General features: G+C 45.4%; 1 protein-coding gene across 1 annotated transcript; it reads left to right on the top strand.

Annotated features, from left to right (window-relative positions):
* The first annotated feature begins 4,243 nt into the window (after window positions 1-4,243).
* Window positions 4,244-14,962, top strand: PCDH18 (protocadherin 18). Its single transcript, XM_082243727.1, has 4 exons — window positions 4,244-6,755; window positions 7,479-7,564; window positions 8,371-8,537; window positions 14,043-14,962. The coding sequence occupies exons 1-4, from the start codon at window positions 4,275-4,277 to the stop codon at window positions 14,729-14,731; spliced, it is 3,423 nt and encodes a 1,140-aa protein (XP_082099853.1). The 5' UTR covers window positions 4,244-4,274; the 3' UTR covers window positions 14,732-14,962.
* Window positions 14,963-16,200: the final 1,238 nt, after the last annotated feature.

Genomic DNA, 16,200 nt, shown 5'->3' with positions numbered 1-16,200 from the left:
TGTGGGGGGGGGGGGCTTGCTGAATGAAAGCAGAGACACGTGTGCCTAAATTGGAGGAGCACAGGATCCTTGTGTTCATTACTAACAGAACAGTGGTCTGCCATGTTTACAAAAGCTGACCGCCGTTCTGTCTCCACCAGGAGCAATCGCGGGAGCCCAGCAGTAATCACGGCGGCCAGATCTGCTGATTGGCTTTCCCTGTGCCATTATGTGTCAGCAACATCCCTCCAGCAGCATGCTGTCACCGCTGACAGGGCATCTATCTTCACTCCTGGTCTTCCTTTCTGGGTTTGTGAGCCGCAATGATGTCACTCCCGCACATGAGCTATAATCACGGTACAGCGCTCTGAATGGACCACATTCTTCGTGACATCACCAGCTGCAAGAAAAGTGAATATCTTATAAAGTCAGCCATAGATTGAGCGGTTTTCTTTCCTGCAACCAGAGGATTGGTGCCTTCCCTGCCAGGAGAACACATCAGTGATTATTGCTAGCAGCTACAACAGCTGCAAGCAAAAATTGCATGTAAAATCCAAATTTGAAAGGCTGGTTGTACTGAAGTTAATCGATCAGTCAATTTGGGTACATTCAGCCTGCTCATACGTGGTTTGCGTCTCGGCTGGTTCACCACCATCTATGGCCGGCTTAAAAGAGAAGTATGTTTTTTTATTTTTTTTATTTATTAATCTTACTTACCTAGGTGGATGGATGCAGCATTGGTGTGATGCTGCATCTGTCTCCTGGCGCCTCTAAGACTGAGTGATCTAACACCACCAATCGCTCGGTTCCCACAGCTCCCTGAGCAGCGAGCTGGTGACTGCCATTGGAGGGGGCGGGAGCGGGAGCGACCGGCTCAGGCCCTCAGCAGCTCACTGACAGGCTGAGCCGGGTGTCGGTCCAGGCGTGTAGGCGGATCCCGACTGCATTGTCACTATCTTGTCTGAGCCTGGACTGGCCCTGTGACATCAGCAGACAGCAGAATTAACCCCGCTGTCTGCTCAAAATGGGTCACAGTAGTGCAAAGCGATCTGCACTTCTGTGATCTACAAGAGAAGTACAGCCAAACGAGATATTCCTTGCACGTACAGGAACGCCTTATCAAAAGCTTACCTGTAGGTAAAAGGCACCAAGCAATGTTTACTACGCCAGCCATTGACAGATCTAAATTTGGCCGGTTCAGCAGGAAATTTCAATCCAGGCTGGTTATACTGAAGTCGATTTATTGATTTTAGTACAACCAGCCTGTCAGGTTTAGTGTACGATCAGGAGAAAAACAGACAAATGAGCTTTAAACGGTGCATGTTTAGGAAATAGTCCTTGCACCTACAGACAAGTACGCTTTATCAAAAGTCTACCTTTAGGTAAAAGGCACCAAGTGATGTTTACTCTGCTGGCCATAGACAGATTAAAATTTCAAACCTTGTATGGGCAGGCTGGTTGTACTGGAGTTGATTAATTGATTGACTTTGGTACATCCAGCCTGTCGGGTTTTGTGTACAATCATTGCCGCTGGCTATAGCCGGCAACAGTGATCATTGTAGCTGGGCAGCCGGGAAGCCTACTGCTGTCAGAAAACATTAGCGCCACGGGAGGGATTCCTCCATCAACACTGACTGCGCTGATGGAGGATTTGTGGGATTTTCTTTTCTGAAACCAGAGCATGATGGGGGGGGGGGGGGGTGTTCCCTGTACCCCGGGAGAATACAGTGATTACTGAAAGTCCCTACAACAGCCACTAGCATTAATTGCATGTAAATCCGACAGGCTGGTTGTACCCAAGTTGATCGGTCGGTCTTCGGTCGATCGGTGAACTTGGGAACCTTCAGCCTGCTCATACATGGTTTGAATCTTGGCTGGCTCAGCAGGGACCAGACGAATTTCGATCCATGTATGGGCAGGCTGGTTGACTTCAGGACAACCAGCCTGTCAGGTTTTGTGTACAACCACTGCCACTGACTATATCCAGAAACAGTGATCATTGTAGCTGGACAGCCGGGAAGCCTACCGCTGTCAGGATACAATAGCGCTGTGGGGGGGGGACTCCCCTGAACACTGAATGCATTGATGGACAGTGGCAGCTGGGGCTGGAGGATTTTGGGGGGTGGGGGCACCACGAGAACAACCTGAAACTGACCTACTGGGGTCTCTGGATGTGGTCACGTGTTTTTAAGGGGGTGATGGACCTGGTAGAGACCTGTTGGTCCGGCTCCCCGCACAGTGCACGGCCACACAGATGGCTGGGGGGGGGGGGGGGCAGTGCCCCTGCTTACTGCGTACCTTGTGGACCGGCCACCACTGTTGATGGAGGGCTCATACGATTTTCTTACCTGCAACCAGGGGTTGGCATGGGGGGGTGAAGCCGCCCCCCGCTGGGAGAACACAGTGATTATTGCTAGCGGCTGAGTACCTGTTCACACTATAGTGATGTAAGAAATTGCATGTGATTCGCACCGCACTGCTATGCAAATCACATGCGATGTCTGTGTGATGCAAATTCAGGGAGCACACAGTGATTATTGCTAGTGGCTAAAACACCGACTGCATCCATGGGTGATTCAAGCAATTATGTTTCCCTCACCCCATGGTTGTAGGATAGAAAATTGCATAATGTATTATCTGCCTAAGCAAAGAAAGGGGAAGAAGAGCAGGGCTTTCAGATCTGGGGGCCACTGCACTAGAGGTAAGTGCAGTGGAAACTGGAGGTAAGTGCAGTGGAGACTGGAGGTAAGTGCAGTGGAGACTGGAGGTAAGTGCAGTGGGGACTGGAGATAAGTGCAGTGGGGACTGGAGGTAATTGGAGTGGGGACTGGAAAGGTAAGTGCAGTGGGGACTGAAGGTAAGTGCAGTGGGGACTGAAGGTAAGTGCAATGGGGACTGAAGGTAAGTGCAGTGGGGACTGGAGATAAGTGCAGTGGGGACTGCAGGTAAGTGCAGTGGGGACTGGAGATAAGTGCAGTGGGGACTGCAGGTAAGTGCAGTGGGGACTGGAGATAAGTGCAGTGGGGACTGCAGGTAAGTGCAGTGGGGACTGGAGATAAGTGCAGTGGGGACTGCAGGTAAGTGCAGTGGGGACTGGAGATAAGTGCAGTGGGGACTGAAGGTAAGTGCAGTGGGGACTGAAGGTAAGTGCAGTAGGGACTGAAGGTAAGTGTAGTGGGGACTGGAGGTAAGTGCAGTGCAGTGCAGTGGGGACTGAAGGTAAGTGCAGTGGGGACCGGAGGTAAGTGCAGTGGGGACTGAAGGTAAGTGCAGTGGGGACTGGAGGTAATTGGAGTGGGGACTGGAAAGGTAAGTGCAGTGGGGACTGAAGGTAAGTGCAATGGGGACTGAAGGTAAGTGCAGTGGGAACTGGAGATAAGTGCAGTGAGGACTGGAAGTAATTGGAGTGGGGACTGGAGAGATAAGTGCAGTGGGGATTTGAGGTAAGTGCAGTGGGGGCTGAAGGTAAGTGCAGTGAGGACTGAAGGTAAGTGCAGTGGGGACTGGAGAGGTAAGTGCAGTGGGGACCGGAGGTAAGTGCAGTGGGGATTTGAGGTAAGTGCAGTGGGGACTGAAGGTAAGTGCAGTGGGGACTGAAGGTAAGTGCAGTGCAGTGGGGACTGGAAGTAATTGGAGTGGGGACTGGTGTCCAGTAATGAGGGAGTTTTGGAGTGTGAGCTTACACTTTAAGGATTCTTTTATTAATAAAGCCATGCAATGTGAATGAGAAGCTGGAGCAATGATAAAGTCGGTGAACTGCAGAAGTGGAAGCATCCTTGAAGTCACCCATAGACAGCGGACAGGCGGGGACTCCGGGGACAGGTAGGTGGCTCCGCACTGCACAATCCTCCCAGAGACAGAGATGCGACAAGGACGATCTCCTCTCCTCCGATCGGTGAACGGAATCCTCCGCAATGTGTCCTGTGAAAAGTGAATGCAGTGGGCGGAGCCAGCCGTGTCTTGTTCTCCCCCCTTGGCAGCAGCACATTCCCCCGCTCCTAATGTCCTTTGATTTGGGGAAGCGCTGATTGGCTGGGAGCGATGGAGCGCATGCAGAGTAGGAGCTTTGTCTGAGTTGGAGTGAAGTTGTCCGGATTTTTTAGTCTGGAGTCAGCAATCAAGGAGGTTGAGTCTGCAGCGGAGCGGAGCGGAGACATTCACAGCAATCCATGGAGGAGGCAATGCCATCCTGATGTCATTCCAGCTGCTATGGGATTACTGCCGCTTAGTACATCGTGAGCCCCCCAAACTTTCCCCAGCCCCCCCGTGACTTGGATCCAGGATCTGTTCCTTGGATGGGTCGCTCTGTGAGGATCGCTTGGAAAATGAAGTCGATCTTCTTCTTGCTGGCTTTCTTCTTCACCATCCGAGGTGGGCAATGTAAGAACCTGAAGTACAGCATCTACGAGGAGCAGCTGGTTGGCACCGTGGTGGCAAGGCTAGCCGAGGATGTCGCTGATGTGCTGTCTAAGTTACCCAACCCCTCTGCCATCCGATTTAAAGCCATGCAGCCAGGGAACCCTCCTCTGCTCCTGGTCCAGGAGGACAATGGGGAGATCACCATCGGTCACAAGATCGACAGGGAGCAGCTGTGCCAGAAAAACCTAAACTGCTCCATAGAGTTCGATGTCATCACCCTGCCCACCCATCATCTGCAGCTCTTCCATGTAGAAGTGGAGGTGCTGGATATTAATGACAATGCCCCCCACTTTTCCAGGTCTCTCATCCCCATTGAGATATCTGAGAGTGCAGCTGTGGGTACCAGGATCCCCCTGGACAGCGCTTTTGACCCTGACGTCGGGGAGAATTCCCTCCACACCTATTCCCTTTCTGAAAATGAGTATTTTAAGATCGAGGTGAAGACCAGGACTGATGGCGCCAAATACGCAGAACTTATCGTGGTCAGGGAGCTGGACAGGGAAATTCAATCCAGCTATGAGCTCCAGCTGACCGCTTCGGATATGGGGGTGCCCCAGAGGTTCGGCTCAGCCATCCTTAAAATTGGCATTTCTGATTCCAATGACAACAGCCCAGCTTTTGAACAAAAGTCTTATGTGATCCAGTTACCTGAGAATTCCCCTGTTGGGACCCTACTCATTGACCTCAATGCTACGGACCCAGACGAGGGCGCCAATGGCAAAGTGGTTTACTTATTCAACAACAACGTGTCCCCCAAAATTACTGACACCTTTAGGATGGATCCAGAGAAAGGTCAGCTGACTTTATTGAAGCAAGTGGACTATGAGACAACGAAATCGTACGAGATCGATGTTCAGGCCCAGGACATGGGTCCAAACTCAATCCCTGGCCACTGTAAGATCATTATCAATGTTGTGGATGTGAACGATAACAAGCCTGAAATCAATATCAATCTGATGTCTACTGGTAAAGAAATTGCTTATATTTCGGAGAGTGCACCTCTGGACACCTTTGTGGCCTTGGTAAGGGTGCTGGATAAAGATTCTGGACTCAATGGGGAAATTTTATGCAAACTACATGGCCATGGGCAGTTTAAGCTGCAGAAGACTTACGAAAACAACTATTTGATATTAACAAATTCCACGTTGGATAGAGAAAAAAGGTCAGAGTACAGCCTGACTGTGATAGCTGAGGACAGGGGGCTGCCAAGTCTGTCCACAGTCAAGCATTTTGCAGTACAGATAAGTGATGAAAATGATAACCCACCACAATTCCAGACAAACAGATATGAGATTGTCATTGTGGAGAACAATTCAAATGGAGCCCATATTACCTCTGTAAGGGCTACAGATCCAGACCAAGCTGAAAATGGCCAGGTGACATATGTCATTCCAGAAAGCTTCATTCAAGGTAAATCCGTAACGAGTTATGTGACTATTGACCCTTCCAATGGTGCAATATATGCTCTCAAGGCCTTTGACCATGAAGAAGTAAATCAGGTTATCTTCACCGTCCAGGCAAGGGATAATGGAGTTCCCCAGCTTGTCACTAATGCTACAGTGGTACTTACTATTGTTGATGAAAATGATAATGCCCCAGTGATTGTGACTCCTACTCTGCACAATAACACAGCCAAGATTGCAGTCCCAAGGGAAGCTGAAAGTGGCTATTTGATCACTAAAATTAGGGCCACAGACAGAGACTCTGGCATGAACTCTGAACTTAGCTGTACCATAACATCAGGGAATGAATATGACATTTTCATTATAGATTCCAGATCTTGTGAAATCTACACTAACATGAGTATGGAGAGTTTCCCTTTCCAGGACTGGGAGCTTCAAGTGTCAGTTCAAGACAAAGGGACACCTCAACGTACCACTAAAGCACTTCTTAAATGCCACATTATTGAAACTCCTGTTGGTGGTACCCCGGCTCCTTATGATAACCAGGCCTCAATGGATGTCTCAATGATCATTATTATTTCCTTGGGGGCTATCTGTGCAGTTCTTTTAGTCATCATGGTCATTTTTGCAACGAGGTGCAACAGAGAAAAAAAGGACAATCGATCTTACAACTGCAGAGTGGCAGAATCTACGTACCAAAATCACCCAAAGAGGCCTTCCAGGCAAATCCACAAAGGGGACATTACTCTAGTGCCTACCATGAATGGTACACTGCCAATTAGATCCCATCATAGGTCTTCTCCATCCCCATCCCCTACTTTGGAACGTGGCCAGATGAGCAGCAGGCAAAGTCAACACAGCCGCCAATCACTCAACAGCCTGATGACAATATCATCGAATCATGTACCAGATACATTTGCACTGGAACTAACTCATGCTACGCCTGCAGTGGAGGTAAATAAGGCCTCCTACCCTTTAAACTTCTTCACAAAGAGGGTTATGCTTTGTATGAGCCAACTACACTTATGGGCCATACACACTATAAGATTTTCTGAGGACTTTTTCATTTAGACCAAAACCATATAATATGAGGTCAAACCTAAACACTTTCAATTTGTATGCAATCTGGCAGGCCCTTGTACTACATAGAAAAGGTAAATCTGAAGGAAAAAGTCTTCAGAAAATCTTATAGTGTGTGTATGGCCCTTTAGGCATTGATTTACCAAAACTAGAGAGTGCCAAATCTGGTGCAGCTCTGCATAGAAGCCAATCACCTTCCAGGTTTTATTGTGAAAACGTAATTAAACAACCTGAAGTTAGAAGCTGATTGGCTACAAGATTCTGCACCAGATTCTGAGTACTCCACTTTTAGTAAATCACCCTCCTAAACCAGATTTATTTTTTTATATACTGCAGTGTTGTTTTATATATTTATACACTTGTTCACTATTAGAAATTAATATAAACTTTAATTTATATCGAAGCAGTTTATAACAGCTTTATACATTTTAGGATGTTTTTATGTTAACATTTGTTTTTTTTTAGTCTGTTAGCCTGAATTCAGTATACCGCCCTAAGCTCATCTATGTTTATAGTCATAAAGTAGTCTTAGGTTCTGTCATTTGTTTTGTCAAATTTGATTGTATGAATGTATTTTTCCATCGTTTTCATTGGCAGGTATCCCAATTGCTCTCCATGCTTCACCAGGGACAGTATCAGCCAAGACCAAGCTTTCGTGGAAACAAATATTCAAGAAGCTACAGGTGAGTTAAAAACTTCATTTAACTTTTTGTAATTCTCATCATTTTCTTAAAGAGGAAGTAAACCCTCCTCGGCAAGTTGTACCTATAGGTAAGCCTATGATAAGGCTTACCTATAGGTACTGTAAATATCTCCTAAACATGTACCGTTTAGGAGATATTTACCTTACATGCAGCCAGTGACATCACTGGCGCATACGCTCTGAAGGAACGGCCTCTGGTGCCGTTCCTTCAGAGCCCCGTGCCGTGACCGTCGGCTCCCGCGCGCGTGCACAGGAGTGACGTCACCGCGGCTCCGGCCAATCAGATGGCCGGATGCCGCGATCCCGGAAGACGGGCGACTGGACATGTCGCCCGTCATACAGGTAAGCGGGCGGCACGGCGGGGGGCTCGTTCTAAGGTAAGTATTTCATAATGAGCTAGTATGCGATGCATACTAGCTCATTATGTGTTTGTCTTTCAGGGTAAAAAGGAAAAAAGAAAAAAAAAAAGAGGAAGTAAACGGCGGGGGATCGTTCTAAGGTAAGTATTTCATAATGAGCTAGTATGCGATGCATACTAGCTCATTATGTGTTTGTCTTTCAGGGTAAAAAGGAAAAAAGAAAAAAAAAAGGGTTTACAACCTCTTTAACTGTTGTTATATGTACCAAGCAATGAGTCAGAAGTAACAAATAATTGTAAATGTTATTGTTGAAATTGTTAAATTAAAATTCCAATTAAAACAAAAAAACTTCATTTAACTTTTAACGAACCTTAACCGAGTTTCTTCTGTTAGGATCGCACCAACATGTTCTCTTCCTTCTTTGCAGATATGCCCTACAAGACATGGATAAATTTAGTCTGAAAGACAGTGGACGTGGCGATAGTGAAGCTGGAGACAGTGATTACGATCTGGGCAGAGATTCCCCAATTGACAGACTTCTAGGTGAAGGGTTCGGAGAACTTTTCCTTACTGATGGCCACAGAATTCCTCCAAGTAAGCTTGCTGATATTTCCTATCTAATGAATGTACTGCTTCTTCCTGGCTGTCAGACTGATCCAGGAGGGAGCAGAAAGAAGCACTCATACGTAGGCACAGCACAGCAGAACCTTTCAACTCTGCTCTATCCCTTGCCTGCTGCTGCCTGCTCTCAGCAACAGAACACAGCTGCTAGAAGAGTGGAGGCAGCCACGATATTGAGCATTTCACCCAAAGCAAAATCAGTTTTAGCTAAGCAGTAGATTTTAGTCTCATGTGAATGTATGCTTAAAGGTTATGTCAGGGAGGTTGGTGCTAGCAGTGGGGGGGAGAACTTGTTTTGAGCAATTTCCCAAAGAGCCTTGATTTCTTAACCTTCTCCTAAGATCAAAGGGGTTGACAAAGAAGGCAACGTCCTTGGGCTATGTCACAGACAATGCTTCCTAGTCCAGACTTTACCTTTTATAAGGGGCAACGTCCTTGGGCTATGTCACAGACAATGCTTCCTAGTCCAGACTTTACCTTTTATAAAGGTTTGATCTTACACAAAGCATTTCCTGGTGCTGTGCTTCTTTGTATAAGGACCAGTTTAGCCTATAGACCAGTCATTGAATGTCAGTGGTTCCTCATCGAATGTCTGTTGGCGTGTGCTCTGAAGACGTTTTTATATTAGCAGTTGTCACAGGATCTGGCCAAAACATGTGATACGGTAACTCCTATGTTTAATACAGTTCAGCCTCGTTACTTGTGCTGACATAACCACAATCAAATTGTGAAAGTATCACATGATGCGTCAGCGACTGGTTAGGGATTCAGTATTTCTCTGTGTGTGAACAATCAATACTTGTTCGCCAATCAGCAAGAGTAAGACTTATTTACCACATGCCCCCATTCTAGGAATTAAGGGGCTGGCTTGCCCGGATTACCAAAAAAAAGTGTCTTTTGTGAAACCTGGTACAGATGATCCTCGTGAATGCATTGCAGGAGCATGCTGTCCTTCCAAGGTCACCCTCTGCAAAAGCACCGTTCTGATTTTACTGCCTTTATTTTGTTTGTGCCCTAAACAATGCTCTTTTATTAGGCTAACAGCAGCTAGGACGGCACCACATAAGTTAAGTATCATAGAGGGGTGTTTACTAATCTATTTAAGAATGTCAGCTAGTGCAAAGGGTTCTTTGGAGAACAATGAATTGGGGGCCCTCCCCCATAGATAGTGACAGCATTCCCTTCATACAGCCCCCAGCTCCTGCTGTCCTCAGTTGTAAGGGTCCCGCAGATGGAACCCATGTTCAATGTGGTCGTATGCCGTATTTCAGCCAGGCCATCTGTCCCCTTGTATTGTTTTCTCCTGCCTTTTCATCCTATCCAATGCACTGCTTCAGTAATTTGACCAGGGTGTCTGTTCGTTTCGTCCAAATACACCTGGGCTATTTTTCATCCTTATTTAATAACGCCACTTGCTCGGATATTTGCATTAACTCCTTAGTAACAGATTCGAGCACCATGCTGAAGCGAGCTGCACATCGTTAGTAATAAGAAGTCATGTCATTGCTTAGCAGATGTCTTCTAGAAAATGTAGAAATGCTGAGAAATGTTATACAGTAGTTTGCAGGGAATAATATAACGGTATTTGGTCTCAAAAGCGACTCCAGTGAAGAGGAAAAAAAAATGTAATTTTGTTCTGTGGTATTGTAGCAGGTGCTGTCAGCAAGGAAATGAATTTATGATAGCCATATATTAGAAAATGAAAAAGTGATCCTTGGAATATCTTATGCTAAATCTGTGTCCGGAAAAGTAATGTATGAGAACAGAATGCACAGAATGGAAAATGCTTTAGGAACAGAGTGGCACAGAGTTCTAGATATCAAAGAAATTCATAGATTATAGGGGAATGAGTTATATGGAAATGGATTTCGCTTGTGCAATAAGTGTGCTTTACATTTATAAGCAGGTGAGCTTGGTAAAAAGAAATGGCACACAATTGCTAATGGGAACCATTCAAAAAAACAACTTTGGGCTCTGACTAATTCATGTGGATTTATGATGGGTTACCATGCACCACCGCATGCCATTTCTCTTTTCAGACAAATGTAAAGTAGTAGGGAAGGGATCACAATAGCTCAACAGTTATATATGGCTCCTCTTAACTCTGATCTGCCCTGTATACCTTTTGTAATAAATCGCTATTAAGGCTCCATTCACATCTGAGCGATTCGAATTGCTGGCGGAATCGGCGCAATTCTGCTGCAAATAGAATTTGCAGGAATCTTGCAAGATGCCATTACTTCTCAATGACACCCCAATCGTGGCACAATTTTGTCACCCAACGAATTGCGCTAAAATTGCAGGACGCCTCTCACCCAAAAGAAGTCCCACTTCTTGTTGGCGACAGACGTCCCGTGATTTTCCACAATTTAGAATTGCGGGCAGAGTCGCGGCGATTCCCCCCCCCCCCCGCGATTCAGGTCGCTCAGATGTAAATAGAGCCTATTACAGTGGGGCGCTGCATGGTAGCCAATCAGCTTCTAACTTCAGCTTGTTCAATTAAGCTTTGACAAAAAAAAAAAAAAACTGGAAGCTGATTGGTTTCAATGCAGGGCTGAACCAGATTTTGCACTCTCCAGTTTGAGTAAATCAACCTCCATATTTTTTTTCAGTTTTTCTATATGGTCATGTGATCTCAAAACTCTGGCGCTTCTCTGAAACAGTGTTGAATTGCAGGGAGCTCTGGCGTCATCCCAAGCATTGTCAGCTGGTAGAACAGGTCCCACCCACCAGCCCGGAGAAAGATTGGAGTGGGCCAGGACTTTCAGCTCATGTGGCTACATATATATATATATATATATATATATATATATATATATATATATATATACATATATAAAACAATATTAAGGGAGCAATTTAATAGAGAAGGTATACAAGGTAGACCAGAGTTAAGGGGAGCAACATTTAACCAGTGATTTTTTGTGACGCCATTCCTCCTACTTCAAGCAAGACTAGGCTGTGACATTAAATCTGTGAACCAATATTGAATTCTGTAGCCAAGTATGAGTAGCCATATTTAGTATAGTAACCTAAGATTAGCTACGGCAGTAATGGTAGCAGGTTTCTCTACTGCGTTGGGAAACCTGCTGACCATAGTAAGCACAAGTGGCAGAGTAACTCTCTTTGGGCCAACATGGCTGCATTCCTAGTTCTTTGTTAAAGTGATTGTAAATGTAAAAAATCTCTTTAAAAAAAATAACAAAATGTCTATACCTACCTGCTCTGTGCAATGGAATTGCACAGAGGGGCTGAAAACCTTTTTTTTTTTGGGGTCCCCCACATGCGCGATTCTGGCCTCTCCTCTCTGCCCAGTGCCCCATGGAACCACTCGCCCCTGAGTCCCGCTGCTGCGTCCATTGACACAGACAGCAGGACTTGGCCCCACCCCCCGTTCCCTCATCATTGGCTTTGATTGATAGCATTGGAAGCCAATGGCTCCCAGTACCCCAGTAAAGCCAGTAAGACCCAGAAGTGAGTGGAAAGAAAAGCTGCAGACATGCACAGTGCTGAATCAAATGAGGGTTCAGGTAAGTAAAAGGGGAGGGGGGGGTTAGAGGGGATGCTGATACCTAAACATTTTTTACCTTATTGCAAGGCTTTAGAACAACTTTGAAAAAGCACATGAATGCTCTGCACTACATATGGGGGTTATTTACTAAAACTGGAGAGTGCAAAATCTGGTGCAGCTCTTCACTGAAACCATTTAGGTTTTATTATCACAGCTTAATTAAACATACGGATACACAGCTGCACCAGTTTCTGAGTGTTCAAGTTTTAGTAAATCTCCTCCATATGTGTTGCTAAGTACACACACACATACACCACAGTGGCTAGCACTTCCACCTAGGAGCACTAAGGTTGTTGCTTCGAATCCCAACTCTGGCACTTTCTGCCTGGAGTTTGCATGTTCTCCCTGTGCCTGCGTGGGTTCCTCCAGGTACTCCAGTTTCCTCCCACACTCCAAAGATTTACTGATAGGTTAATTGGCTACTATCAGAGTGACCCTAGTATGTGTATATATGAATGTGCGCTAGGGTCCTTAGATTGTATTCCCCTTGAGGGCAGGGACCGATGTAAATGTTCAATATTAGGGATGCACCGATCCGATATTCGGATCGGATATCGGCGCCGATATGTCCATTTTAGATGGATCGGGGGATCGGTAACATTGACCGATCCACTGGCCGATCCGGTTTTTGCTTGGTAACGGCTCAGCCATCCTTTACTAGGTGCAGTAGTAGTATGGGATGGAAGCCGCTACTTCCTGTATAGGTCTGGCTCACAGGCGGAGTGATATCAGATGCACTCCGCCTGTGCATGGAGGAGCCACACACATGAAGCAGCAGCTTTGCTCTGTACTGCAGCCGCTTGCTTTGTGTGTAGCTCCGGATCGGTTCTGGTATCGGTATCGGCGATTTCACAACGCCAGATATCGGTATCGGGTCCAAAAAAGTCGGATCGGTGCATCCCTATTCAATATATATGTATATTGATGGTGCTCTAAAAGTACCTGTAATAAATAAATAAACAGGGTGATTTCTGATTGGTTACTTTGAGCTATTGACAGAAGTCTATTTTCCATAGCTAGTATAAAATATACAGTACCGTATTTTTCGCCGTATAAGACGCACCCAATTTTAAAGGAGGAAAATCTAGGAAAAAAAGATTTTGACAGGCTGGGCACTGGTGAGTGTAGGGACCACATTACCAAATAGGTACCCCTTTCATTGAAATTAGGGGGGGAGTTGCTCTACAGAACCATGAGCTGGGAAGTGTGAGGTGACTAATCTGTTAGAAGAGTTCAATCATGCAGAGACCACCAGAGGCAGAGAGACTTACCTAAGGTAACGGTTACAGGTAGAAGAAGAAGTGAAGAACACAGCCTGACACAGTGACATCCTCCCCCAGCCCGCAGCTAGTTCTTCTCTTGACCGAGCGGTGAGCACAGGCGAACCAATCACGTTGTGAGTAGCGGCACAGCGAACCAATCAGGTGTGCAGGCACACGTGATTGGTTAGCTGTGCAGCGGCTCATGGCGCCAACCGCTGCTGCTGCTCACCGTGCTTGGCTCAGACAGTCACAGTCAGTCAGTCTGAGTCAGGAGAACTAGGCGCTGCAGGTGCCCACTCGTTCAACTTCAGGGCAGCTAATGTTATTTATGACTGAGCGTATATTTTCAGCGAGCGCAAGGCGCGAGCGGGGCCGGGGTGGCAACAGGGGTGGCAAGGACTTCCTCTGGGGTGGCAATTGCCACCCCAGCTGGCCCTCTGGCTCCACCACTGGCAGGCAAAATGTGTATTTGTCATATAAGACGCACCAACTTTTCCCCCCCAGTTTTGGGGAAGAAAAAGTGCGTCTTATACGGCGAAAAATACGGTAGTTCTCATTGTAAATTGAAATAAAGTTAGTGCTGTGATAGGATACCGTATGTTATAGCTTCATACAAAGTCTTACCATTTCTTTCTTTCCTTTTAGTTATGAGATTCTGTACAGATGAATGCCGTGTTCTAGGACACTCTGATCAATGCTGGATGCCGCCTCTTCCTTCACCAACAGCAGATTATAGAAATAACATGTTCATCCCTGGAGAAGAAGTCCAGTCCCTTCAGCAGCCCCAGCCAAATAACCAGCAACAACCCCAGCAGCAAACCCCTGTACTTGAAGAGGACGTGCTTCCAATAGATCAGAATGAGAAGAAGAAGAGTTTTTCTACATTTGGTAAAGAAGCCCAGGATGAGGAGTCAGCTGAAGCTTGCACTTCTTCCCTCCTCACTGAAATGAGCAGTGTTTTCCAACGCTTGTTACCTCCATCTTTGGACAACTACACTGAATGTAGTGAAGTTGACCGTTCAAACTCTTTAGAGCGAAGGAAAGGGCAAGTGCCTACTAAGACTTTAAGTTACCCCCAAGGGGTTGCTGCATGGGCAGCTAACACACATTTCCAAAATCCCAACAACGTTGGTGGACCTTCTTTAGGAAACCATTCCAGTGCGCAGCCGTCCTCTAAGTGGTTGCCAGCTATGGAGGAGATACCAGAGAACTATGAGGAAGATGACTTTGACAATGTCCTCAATCATCTCAATGATGGTAAACACGAACTTATGGATGCTAGTGAACTTGTGGCAGAAATTAACAAATTGCTTCAAGACGTGAGGCAAAATTAGGAGACTTGACATTTTTACTTCTTTTTCCATATTAATGGAGTTTTGGAACAATCAAAAAAAACTTATTGACAGTTGCATTTATAAAAATGTGTTGGTGTATGTTAAATATTCAAATGCTGTATTTTCATATGTACACAAAACAAGTGTGACTATTGCTATCTGTATTTTAAAAATACATTTGTATCTTATATTTATGTGTAATTTAAGAATAAATAAATTTCTATTTTTGTATTTCGTATGGCATGTTTTACTGCATGAAGACATTTTAGGCTATTTCCGATTTATGAATACAAATGAGATATATGTGTAAATGCCTGTAAAACATCAGGTCAAGTCAAGTTTTTCATTTTTTCTGAGGCTCTATAGTTTAAATATGCAATCCCCGTTTAAGGTACAATTTTTTTATTATTAAGGTACAACTTTTTTTTATATATACCTGCCACTTGTAGATATGATTACTACTTGTTCAATTTTACACTAAAAATAAAACGTTGTCACAGTTTATATACATTTTATCTTCTGTTGTTCTTCACAGGATTTATGAGAAAACAAAAAGGTAAGTGACCAGCTGGTTTAATATTATAAATAGATGCTAATAGCCCATTCACACCGGGGCGACACGACTTGCCGGACCTCGGCGCGACATGCACGGACTTCATATCATTGAAGTCAATGCAAGTCACCTCCAGGTCGCCCCAAAGTAGTACAGGACCCTTTTTCTAAGTCGGAGCGACTTGTGTCGCTCCTATTAGAATGGGTCCTGTGCTATTCAATGGCAGGCGACCCACCGCGACTTGTCAGGCGACCAAGTCGCCTGACAAGTCGCGCTAGTGTGAATGGGGACTAACCATGTTGAATTGCTAACCTACCTTCTACAACCAATCCCCCAAGGTCTTCCCAATGCCCCTTCCCAAGAAGTGTTGAAGTTATCATGGGTGTGGGACAAGAATGTCCTTACTTTGCATAACTCCGAAGTTATATAAAAGCTTATGGGCATGTTCTTCCTTTGCCTGGGGTATTATTTAAGGATATGTGCTCAGCTGCCCCCAATAGCTTTTTCCAATTTTAGCCTCATTAAGGCTAGAAGTTGGGTGTGGTTCAGCCTTTGGACCAACAGTGATTATGCCCCCGGGCTGATTAGATGTTATGGCTTTTATATCCCTCTCCCAGTTATAAACACTGTAGCACTCCTTAGGTTAGAGGGGTTTGCTAGTAAAGACTTAAGATAATTACACCCCACAGGTAAGCACCAGCAACTGGTGGTCATTTCTGACTACCTTATTGCTATGTGCAGTCATTTTCCTTTGAATGTTAATGGGGTAATTAACAGATTTGTGTAAGCTTCTGTTCTGACATTGCAATCACTATTATTTGCATAAGTCTATTATAGTTTTAGAGATTTGAAGAGTCTATACAACTGCAAAGAGCATTTGGGTTAGTGTGACAGATGCATCTATCTATATCAGGAT

This window comes from Pelophylax lessonae (genome assembly GCF_965119305.1).
Source record: "Pelophylax lessonae genome assembly, chromosome: 1".
Classification (NCBI taxonomy): domain Eukaryota; kingdom Metazoa; phylum Chordata; class Amphibia; order Anura; family Ranidae; genus Pelophylax; species Pelophylax lessonae.
Note: the sequence above shows the minus strand (reverse complement) of the source record. Positions and strands in the feature narration are given on the sequence as shown.